The sequence below is a fragment of the Henckelia pumila genome, chromosome 3 (assembly GCF_033568475.1).
Source record: "Henckelia pumila isolate YLH828 chromosome 3, ASM3356847v2, whole genome shotgun sequence".
Lineage (NCBI taxonomy): Eukaryota > Viridiplantae > Streptophyta > Magnoliopsida > Lamiales > Gesneriaceae > Henckelia > Henckelia pumila.
Window position 1 is genome coordinate 193777648 of NC_133122.1, and position 11968 is coordinate 193789615.

At 33.1% G+C, this 11968-nt stretch overlaps 1 protein-coding gene across 1 annotated transcript; it reads left to right on the forward strand.

Moving 5' to 3' along the window:
- Window positions 1–409: 409 nt before the first annotated feature.
- LOC140891512 (uncharacterized) lies at window positions 410–10244 on the forward strand. The gene is made up of 9 exons (XM_073300034.1): window positions 410–631; window positions 5394–5465; window positions 6496–6585; window positions 7178–7220; window positions 7977–8083; window positions 8723–8818; window positions 9496–9686; window positions 9785–9854; window positions 9927–10244. The coding sequence occupies exons 1-9, from the start codon at window positions 467–469 to the stop codon at window positions 10026–10028; spliced, it is 936 nt and encodes a 311-aa protein (XP_073156135.1). The 5' UTR covers window positions 410–466; the 3' UTR covers window positions 10029–10244.
- The last annotated feature ends 1724 nt before the right edge of the window (window positions 10245–11968 follow it).

Consider the following 11968-nt stretch of genomic DNA (forward strand, 5'->3'; position numbering starts at 1 on the left):
TGGTGTTCTTATTCCGTTTTATATTTTTATCGGAGAAACTAAAGTGTTTTTCAACAAATAAATTAAAATTCTTGTACGAATATTTTTCATAACTTTAAATAAATGGGCTTTACTTTCAGAAGTTTAATTTTTTGAATGTCATTTCAAACGAAAAGAATTCAATTTATTTATATACATATATATATTAAAAAAAAGAGTTTTATAAATGCACGTTATATTTATTCAAGACAAGAAAAAGCCATCCAAAGTATTTATATGATCAAAGTATCTGCGTAATCTGCAGTTTTATAATTCGTAATAAATAATGAAACTTGATTTACTGTTACCTTGACTTTTACTTTAAAAAGTCAGCGCGTGGAAAACACTGTCGGGCCATGGGTCCCATCAATTTCTCCTCCCAAATCCGAAACCCAGCTCCGAGCAAAGCAGTGGCCAATTACATTACATTAAATTAAAAGTTAAAAGCATGGCAAACCTACCTCCCACGCTCAACTTGAAAGCCCCGCCGTTCGAAGCCACCGGAAGCTCCTCCGCAGTCAACAAGGACCGCAAAATGCAATCCGCCGAGCAGTTGGTTCTCGATCTTTGCAATCCCGATCTCCGGGAAAACGCACTCCTCGAGCTCTCCAAGGTTTTCTATTTTTCCTCTCTTCTTTCGAGTGTTTTTGCAGCGCTCTTCATTTGTAGGTTATTTTTTTTAGCTAGTAATTTACTAATATTCACGTCGGATCAATAAAATCTTTGAATTTGTCAACTATTTTTTCTTTTGAACCATAGTATTGTTGTTATTCATCTTTTTTCTCTTAACATAATATATGATGTTTAGAAATCAGTTTTAGTTGACAGAGCTGGAAGTATGGAAAACTTTAGGAATGAAAATATGTGGTGTATGTCTATGTAATGATGGGTATTTGTTCGTTGGAAGAAATCCAAAAGTGAAGTCGGTTGTATGCCGTGAAAAGCATAGTTAAAAAGAAGCATTTTTTGGGGATGATATCATGTGATATTCAAGTTTCTCTCGTGATTGGCTGATTTAGCTTTTTTGTGGTTGAGGTTGGTATTCAGCAATTGTTGGGAATTGTATCATGTCATGTTCAACTGTTTAGTTATACTTTTCCATTATTCATTTAAGGGAAGGCGAAGATTAAGTTATGGGTTTCGACATGGATTGGGTTACGGGTATATCATCCCTCTCCACAATGATTTTTTTACGATATAGCAGAGATGGTGGAGGCATGCTGGGAGAAGATTAAGTTACGGGTTTCAACAAGGATTAGGAAGCATATTGAGTTTAAGGAATTTTCGTTTTCAGATTTATTAAGGGAATGGAGTTATATATTTTGTCGATATGTCCAGAGTAATAGTTGCCTAGTGTGCAGACTGCTGGTCCGCTTTTTGTAATTAATAATTGTTTATGATCTAATATAATACCGTTTCCTATATATAAAAAAGATATAGGTTACGTCTAGAATCTTGGGATATGATTTGGGTCGTAAATTATTTAAGCGGACTGCATCCAATGTAAAGAATACACTGAAATTAATAAAATATTCTCCTTTTTTTTTACAAAGATCATCCACATAGGCAAGATTGGTGATCCCTACCTTGGCACATGGAGGCAGGAGGATGGAAATTAAAATCTTGATAAGTGGTTCGATGATTGATGGATCTAGAGAGATACTCAGTACACGGTGCAATAAAGGATCACCTAGACAAAACCTTTTCTTTCCAATGAAGAAACCATGCATCGTGCCATCAATGGAGACATAATTGGAAAGTGTGGTGACATATTTCACCGCGCAATCAACAAAAACAGATGGAAACCTCAGACCAAATAATGCCTCATGAAGAAAGTTCAATCCCATTGAATCAAAATCCTTCCAAATTTCAACCTTGAGAATGTAGTGTAGAGAAATTCTCTTGTGACAGCGCTTCCAAAGGAGTTCCTTAGCAACAAAGATACACAAAATAATAATAATTGTTCTCTGTTTGTTGACTACTTCAAAAATTATTATAGCTATTACGAGAATCTAATCAAGTGTTTTCTGCTTGATTAATTTATTATGTATATCAGTATATCACGGCTGAAAATGCTTGTGGGGCAAATTGCATCAACACTCTTGTGAAAATTGAAAAATGCGAAAACCCTTTGTGTAAACTCAATTGCATCTGGAATCTTGTGTTTTTTTAAAAAAAAATCTGACATAAGACCCATAACAAATGGGTTAAATGTGCTTGAGTTTTAAAAACACAAGGGTTAAATGTGCTTGATTATTTAAAACACGGGTGTAAAAGCCTATAAATTATATTTAGGGGATTTTGTGATTTTTGCATTTTTACAAGGGTGTAAAATGCTATTTTTCCAATGTTTGCGGTTATCCATAAATTTTTTACTACTGCCATAACCTTGCAATTTTATCTGTAGTTGATCCAAAATTTATAATTATCAATTGAACTAAGTTTTGATGCTATCATGATAAAAAAATTTAGTGATGATGTTTGAAATTTGATCACATGGATCATATGTCACAACACTTCACTCATCACCGTATGCATGTTATATGGCTATCGTTTGTGGCGGAATTTCTTAATAATGAAAAAAAAATTTCTATATAAAATCATCTTTGCTTAGTTTTCATGTCTAAATAGGTAATTGATTGGTGGCATTGAACATCACGAGAATGAATGAATTTATCAAAATAATATTCAGTGGTCTTACAAAAGAATCAACTAAATTGATTTTTCCAAACCCCACACGATAAGGACCTATGGCTTTTTTAACTCAATATTCTTACCCGCATGTGAAAAAAACAACTCTGGTAATTAAACTTTGAAAATCTAAATAGAAATATTACCACGAGACAAGTCATAGAAAAGTTACAATATTGACAAATGACATTCAAGAATGGAGAAGGGGTAGGCTTCTTAGCACATCATCTTCCACTTGATGTTTCTTTGTAGTTTTCTTCCCTTTTTGCATAAACTATTAAGGTTAGGAATTGATGGGTAGTTTGATATTTCTTTAGAGTTATCTTCCTCTCTCAAATAAAAATTAAGGTTAGGAATTGATGGATAGCTTGTTGAAATCCAACTCACTAAATCAAAAGAAATTTGATTAATATCACTTTAAATTATTTTATATTCTTTTTATGTGTTGAGTGTGGCAAACCGTTAAATAACAAATTTTGTCATGGCTAGTTTTGACTCTATAAAACATTCGCATATGAACTATGGTTCATCTCGTGATAGAGTATTTTCTTTCATGTGTCATAAGAGTGTTATTTCATCAACAAACCAACACAAAATTATTAGTTGTCATAAATGGGCAATGGCACTAAAAGAAATTCTATCATAGGGAAATTAAAAAAACTTGTGCTCCGTTTGGTTAAGTACTTTAAAAACATTTGATTTATTATTGAAAAAAACTTAACGTATGTGTTTGAAACTTTGAATAAAATTTTGTAAAACAATTTTGAAAAATAGTGGTCTCCAAATATAGTTTTAAAAGAACAATTGTGAGGTGTTTTTCATGTTTTTAGAATAAAAAATGCGGGTTAAATGAGAATTTAAATTATACATTCTTAATTATTTTTAACTATAAAATTGTTTTTTAAAATAGTTGTCCAAATATATTTCCAACTCTAAAAATATTTTTATGGAGTAGTTGTTCAAATACATATTTATTATTAAAACAACTTGGAAAATATTTTATAAAAATTTTGTAAAAAACACATGTATGAAAACATTTTATAAGTACTAGTCGAGACGGAGGCTTGTTCGCATTTCCGGCTCGTGAATTCAATTTCTGCTCTTTCGTACGGGTCGTGGAATAGCTGCCCAAAATCTGTTGTCCGCATAAAGGATACATCGAGCATAAATACCATCTTTAACATGTATTCGTGTGGACATAGAATCTTTTATACGAAATTAGAGGGTATATCAAGATTTTTATTCCGGAGATCCTGAACAAAAATTACACGATATGGTTTGTAATTAGATAGTGGTTCTTTAATTTTCTACTTTACTCCTCAGTCCTCACCTCTTTACTTCATACTAGACTTGTCGCGTTATTTATTTTGTTACAACCCTTAATTAATCCACATGATTTTAGATTAGTGACCATGTTCATGTTTGACATTCATAGTTTCATATCATAACACCATAAGGTTTTATTTATGCATCAGGAAAGATGGTTCATGGGTTTTAGTAAAACAATTCTCACAAATTAGTTTCATGTGTAATTTGCAGAGAACTTATTATGGACTTGGACAACCCTTCCTCTTGAGTTAGTTTTTGGACTTGAATTAGGTCCAAACCCATTATCTTAACATGATATAAGAAACTAGGTTCCACCGTTATGTGTTGGACTTTCCATAGTTGGGCCACCCGTTCTTTCCATAGTTTGGTCACCTGTTGTCTTGTAAACTTTACGCTCCAGATGTTCATTCCTCGACGTGAGGGGGTGTATTGGTTTGTTAGTTGTCCCACATCGGTTGGATAAATTCTTGGGAGTTGTATATAAGGACTTGGACAATCCTCCCTTTGAGCTAACTTTTGAGGTTGAGTTAGATCCAAGTCCACCTTCTTAATCATGCTATCACATGAATATGATCTTCATGAAGTATATGCCAAAAAAATCATATTTTGTTTTCAGTTTTTTTAAATTGAATAATCTTAAATGAAGATCTTTTGCACATTTTACATTTCAGTCATTATCCAATAAGATTTGATCAAGCAAGTATTATTTTGCATATAAATCTCCTCTTTTGGTGCACATTCTTTTTTTTTTTTTTTTAAATCATGATAAACAATATAGTCAAAGCTTAGTCAAACTTAGCTCTGATACCACATGCAAGTAATTTATACATGCAAATTCACAACAGAAATAATCGACCTGTTAGGATATAATATTCTATTGATAATGGTTTTCAAATTCTATGTGGACTCTTCTTCAACAAGCAAAGTAATTATGTATAATTATTTTCTTGTTTGTGAGAATCTCTCGTTAAGGATTTTACTCATATGTTAAGTCTACTAGTTTAGGATTGTTATCGAGATAGATTTTTGTAAACATCCTTATATATTTAACATATTTCATTTAATTAGGTTAGTAAGATATGCCGGTCCCATAATATTTACTGTCATGGTATTTTTTTGGGCACCATTCCGATACCTCATGTTTTCAAGTTATGCTTTATTTTCTCCACTCAAGAAATTATTCTGTCATTCCAATTTGGAAATGTCCTGTCATCCCTACTTATGATTTTAAATCTCTACCATTTGAAATCACCTCAACTTCTTTCACACCGATCACACGTATTGTACTGTTTTCTCGATATTATGATGGCTTGTTACACATGCGCCTTATCCATCGCTAATTTCCATTCTACTAGAAAAGAGAACTATTTCAAGATTTGGCACCGTTGCTGTGGAATTCCTTCGGTACAGTTGCTTCTCTTTTGCAGGTTTGTTTATAATATCATAATTTTTTTTGTTTGTCCTGCTCTTTTGGGGTCCCCAATAGTATGGGGTCAATGGCGCGAATTCACGGTCAAATGAAAATATTATTTATATTCAGAAAGATGCTTATGTATGCTTTTAAATTATTTCAACTTGCAGAATAGTTTTAATGATGACTGAGATTTTAGTTACCTCATGAATCTTGGAGCTCAAGTTTATGTTTATGTGAAGTTTATTAATTTAGCTAATATGTTAGAACTAATGGAAATTTGAACCAACAAAACTGTATTGAGCCATAAAATGGCAAGGTTCTTGCTGAAATTACTTCATTTTCTAGACCTCATTGTAGCTGATCCATGCATATTCTGAATCACTACCTGGTACTTGGTCTGATGGCATTTATTGGAACTGAGAAAACATGCCAACCACTTAACATATTGGATGTAAATTCACTTCAAACCTCCTGAACATTCGTCCCCTTGTTGTTGCCTAATATTTTTATGGGAATATTTTGGAGAAAATGATATGGCTAATCGATGCAATTTATGTTTTTCGGTGGCTCATTAATTTTGCCAATTATGTCAACACTCAATTTAATGGAAGATTCAACTAATCACAAATATACCAAATATGAAACTAAAGGTCCTCCAGTCAGATTACTTCCGACTACTGAGACTGCATTATAGCCATATATTTTCTCCATATGTGTTCTGATCACTAAATCATATCCATTACATCTACTGGAATTAAAGAATATTCCAATTAAATTGGTGTTTGGATGAATTTTATTTGAATCTCTCACTGTTTATTATAACGAGGTAATACTAGGAGACTCGATATTGTTTGTCATGTGGTTGTCATGATTAATTTGTTTCAAGTTTTACATAAAATGCGGAGTGCTTTGTTTTTTCTTTTATCCGTGGATTCACTCTGTTTTGTGCTTTAATCTTTTTAACCTGTATGCCTTAAACTTAAGCATTTGGGTGTTATATCTATTATTGATTGATGTCGGTGTGATTTCCTTCTAACATTTAGGAAATAGTCTCAATTTATCCGGTCTTATCACCACCAAACCTGACTCCTGCACAGTCGAACAGAGTTTGCAATGCACTTGCTCTTCTTCAGGTATTTTCTTTCCCAATTAATTTTTTTTTCATATTTTTCCATATTCCTTTTTCAGGTTGATAATTTGTTGGTCTTTCTAGTTATGTGTGTATATTCTCTTTTCGAAAACTATGTTGTGCTTTTGCACATGAACTTTTTGCTTATGTGTCTTTACAATCACCTCTTTATGGCGTTTCAAATTATTGTATGCTTAAATCTTTGATGTTTTATTGATTAAGTTAAAATATAGTTGTTTATGTGTGTAGAGAAAAGGCATGGTCCTTATTAATTTGATATCTAGTTATTTTTTGTGTTGTCACCAAGTTTAGTTTTCTGCATCATTGCTCTAGTTGTATGCTTAAATAGATTATAGTTGAACCCTTTTAATCATTTCTCCTATGTGGACCAAAGTATGTCAAAGAAAAAATTTTGACCTACCATTGCTCGTCCGATGTGCTCGGACCTAAATACCTTTGGAAAGGTTTTCCCCATAGGAGTTCGTGGGACAAAATGATGAATGGACTAACATTTGTAGAAAAGCTAAATAAGTTTCTCTTCCTATTTTGAGCTAATAAGATCATCTTCAATTTTTATTTTATTTTATTTTTTGCAGTGTGTGGCGTCACACCCAGATACAAGAATGCTATTCCTTAATGGTAATTTTTTTGATCGCAAGAACATGTAAAATTTCCCTTTGTCTACGTATAAGTTTGCTTCAAGTTAGCAACTTTTACTGAAATGCATATTTCTTATTCTTCTTCTTTATACAGGTGGTGTTATGATCATCTTTTTTGTTGAGTTGTGCATTGATCTGTATATCAAGTGCAGCTGTAAATTAGCATTAGGCAGTGTTATGTTTTATTGGGGTAAAATAATTGGCTCCTGCTATTCTGTGTAGCTTGTCTATATTGCATACCAATCAAAACAATGAAACATGTTGGTTGGACCTCGTTATGGATTAAACATTTGAGTTGCACCGGCATGTCAATTACAACTTTTTGGTGCATGGCAGTTGTTAGGTCCTACAATTGATATTATAGTCAACGTCACAGATTTAATTCCCTTGAGTCGCAAGTTGGAGTGATTATTGAATAGTGAATACTGAGGTCTTGTTGACGAGGCAACACTTCTCTTTCTTTTTCTGTGTGCTGGATCATGTGATGGAATGATTGCAACATGGTGATTGAGGATTGTACGAGTCAAAAACTTTGAGTTGCGCCTTTATGTCAATTATAGTATTTGATAACGTATAGTAGAATTATAGCTATTATTCCTGCCTTAGATATCTACTATACTCTAGATCTGCCTTTCATTTGTTTGTCTAAAATTGAAGAAAACATATTTAACAGTTATTGTTGTGTGGTAAACATATAATTGTTGTGATCTTTTCATCTTATGTTTTCCTGTTGCAGCTCACATTCCTCTGTACTTGTACCCTTTCCTTAATACAACCAGCAAATCAAGGCCCTTTGAGTACTTGAGGCTTACAAGTCTAGGTGTCATCGGTGCTTTGGTAAAGGTATATCATATTGTCCCAGTTTATTTCTATTTTGTGAACTAAATTGCTATTTAGAGATTGCTTATTCTGCAATAAGAAAATTACGAAGGAACTTGTGAATATATATCATGCTTGCACTAGAGCATGAATAAAAGAAATTGCACTTTCTTGGTTTGTTCTCTCTCTCTCTCCCTACCTCGCAAATGTTTTGTCACGGCTCTCACAATTGTGACTCTTCTTATCCATCCCTCTCCCTCTTATATACTTGTGTAGGTTTTTGACTGGTATTGGTATTGTACAATATATGATCCAAGCTTGTCGGTTATTTATTCTGTTACTTGGCTAATTTAGCATCCATGTCAGGAGATAATTTTAGTAGCAATTCAAAGTCGTGTTGCCTAAATTGCTTGCGGGATGGCATTCTGTGTGTTCTAGTATCAAGCTTTTTACCTGCTTTATGTGATTAGTATAGTTCTTTCACAATTATGTGTCTGTATAACATTCACTCGTTGCAAACTACAGGGTAATTTCATGTTGGTGATATGATAAGGAATGTGACTGACTAACATTCCTGCTATTTTTTCCTGCCATTCTATATGTTTCTTTTTCATGGTTCCAGCTAACAATGAAACTTTTGGCTTGCATTTTCCTTTTTACTAGGTTGATGAGACAGAAGTTATCAGTTTCCTTCTCTCTACCGAGATCATACCCTTGTGTTTGCGCACAATGGAGATGGGAAGTGAATTATCCAAAACAGTTAAGTTTCCTCTAAGCATTTTTTTAGTAATCTTGAATGTTCTTAATTAGTCTAGAGGTAGCTAATGTTTATAACTAATAAGGCTAGAAACTTCCGGAGCATGTCCTTGGGGAAGTTCTAGAGTCTAGACTATTCTAACACTCATGCAAATATGTAGTACTAATTCATTATTCACTCACCTAAGCATGCACCTTCTCTCTATCTGCACGTGAACTTAGAAGGTCCAAGTCCGTGACAAAATGCCCACTTAAATTATTAGCTAGAAGTTGTGAAGCAAACAGTGACTTTGATATAATGTCTGTAGATATCTTTAGTTGGCACACACTTTCTGGACAATGAAAATAGTTTTTATGAAATTATCCCCCGAGCCTTAGATTTTTAGCTTCACGACTTTACATAATTTTTGCTTGATAGCTTGCCTTGCTAATGGTATTTGCTTTAATCATTCTCATAACATTCTGAGTATCAAAAGCTTGTACTTGTTTTGCAAATGAAATGAGGCGCATGTCATTATGTCTATGAGTTGTTAGTTCCAAAGCAGGTTCTATTACGTGCATCACTAAGTACAAACTAATCAAGTTCTAACATGTAACATTAATCATTCAGGCGCGCCCGCCCTAAGAATCTTATTTATGGTTGCTGGAATTTATTTGAGTGTCATGGTTTTTATTGTTAGGTAGCAACATTTATTGTGCAGAAGATTCTATTGGATGATGTTGGCTTAGAATATATATGTACCACAGCAGAGCGGTTCTATGCTGTAGGTCGTGTACTGGGCAACATGGTTACAGTGCTTGCTGAACAGCCTTCTTCCCGCCTTTTAAAGCACATTATCAGGTGCTACCTTCGGTTGTCGGATAATCCAAGGTTGGTCTTTTGTGTAGAATATCGGGTCCTTGGTGTGTCTTTCTCTAGTCATAATTGTACAATTATTTGATGAAAACCAATGGTCTCGCTACATGCAGAGCGTGTGATGCCCTGAGAAGCTGTCTACCCGACATGCTTAGAGATGCGACATTTAGTAGCTGCCTTCGTGTAAGTATAATTATCATTATGTATTATCTTGAGGTTTGTATGTTGTGAATGTTTGTCCTGCTATGTTTTCAGGAAGATCCAACCACACGGAGGTGGTTACAACAATTGATGATAAATGTGCAAGGGCCTCGGGTCCCAATGCAAACTGCAGGTGGATTCGATCATATGATGTAAACTAAATCGAAAGCCAATATTGATATTCAATCTTAGACTTCTAAGTAGTTGTGACTAATTTTAGCCAAAAAGGATGAACCAAAACTATTTGCTTGTACTGCAAGGTGTTCTTTTGAATCAGAATCGAATTGGCACTGTATCCCTTGAATATATTGTGCAAATACTTCACAACAATTTGTACTTTATTTTCAAGATATGTATATAGACTACATATTATATTAAAGTTAAAAAATCTCTATATTAATTACGTTGGTATAAAGTTCCTTGTATATTTCAATTTTCACCACCTTTGTTCTCCCTGATTTTCTATCTTTGATCTATTTTTATATACAATTTAATTAATGTTTAATATATTTATATATATTTGTATAGTTATGTCATTTATTTTCATTTCAAATAAAATTAATTATATATAATTGAAAATTATAATAAGATAATATTATTTTATGTATACGGCTATTATGTTCCTGCAATGTGTGTGGGTGTATGACCATAACTATATCAAAGTTAAACCTTCATTATTAAATATTTGATGTATTGGTGAAACTTTTATGCTTATCAATATAACTTCCGAATTCTCCCAATTTCACTTTCTTTAATTTTCTTCTTCAATCTCTCCTTCTGTACAAATCATTTAATACCTTTTCATTTCAAACTGAATCAATTATATACTATTAAAAATTGTAATGTCAAAATATTATTTTATTTATACACTAATTTTGCTCACATGGGCATTGCGGCTAATATTGATTATGCATCAATACTCTCACTAACTCTATAACTTACGCTAAGCTCAATTGAATAAATATAGATTTTCCACAAAAAAATATTATAAATTTCAAAGAACAGGCTTAGGTAACCTTTTATTATACTCATTTTTCGGTTGTACAAACACTCCAGTAATAATGTATTCAAGGATGAAAATTTATCAATATATGTTGGATTCATTGAAAAAATAGTTGACCCATATACCACGACTAATACGCTACAGGATCGAGTTGATCCCTTTATTTATTACAACGAAACTATTCATCCTGGAGGATTACAATCCTTCATTTGTGAGGAAACATGAAAAGGTCATGTCTAAGAAGGTTCGCATGAGCGACATCTGCAGACCCAAGACCGATGATATAATCTTGCATCTCTTAAATTTTCAAAAGTACAATATATATATCACGTTAAAATAGTAGACCTTCGATTCAAGAAGCAAATTGGGCTTTAAGAAAAAGTATAAATCTACTCTAAGCCCAAGCCCATAAAGATTATAGTTCATATATATGAAAGCGAATTTCATAAGAAAAGGGAAGTACTGTTTTAAATTTCATGATGAAATAAGAGGTTTCGAAGATTAATGGTACAAATATTTAAACTTGAGAGGGCTTCCAGGATGATGCCTTTTTTTCATTTTATTTATTTTGTGTTAAACATGTTTTTTGTTTCACATAAAATATATCATAGATATTATCATGTTGGGTTGACTGAATAAGATCCAGTCATGCATTGTTAATGGCGTGGCTAGTGTTAAAGAAGGAGATACCATAGGGCTTCTTGAAGCTCTTTTATGGGTACAAACCTTGGGCTTCAAAAATGTGTGTTGTGCTTTGAGTTTGATGCGAAAGGAGTAGTGGGGCGACAAATGGATCAAACAACGGTGTCTCTGAGTTTAGCTCTATCGTGCATAAATGCAAAGACTTCATAAGAAGTGAGCATGATTTCTCAATTAATTTTGTCCGACGACAAGCGAATGAGTGTGTTCATGCTCTAGCAAAAACATCGCGTTCCTATGCTAGTCCCATGGTTTGGACTTTGGAGCGAGTCTCCAAATTGCATTTTTTTTTTTTTTTGGATTATATGTAACGACTCTACACATTATTAATAAAATTTTCGTTTGTTGAATTTAAAAAAAAAAAACCAGCTTGCTCTTAGTAGGAAGTGGATGA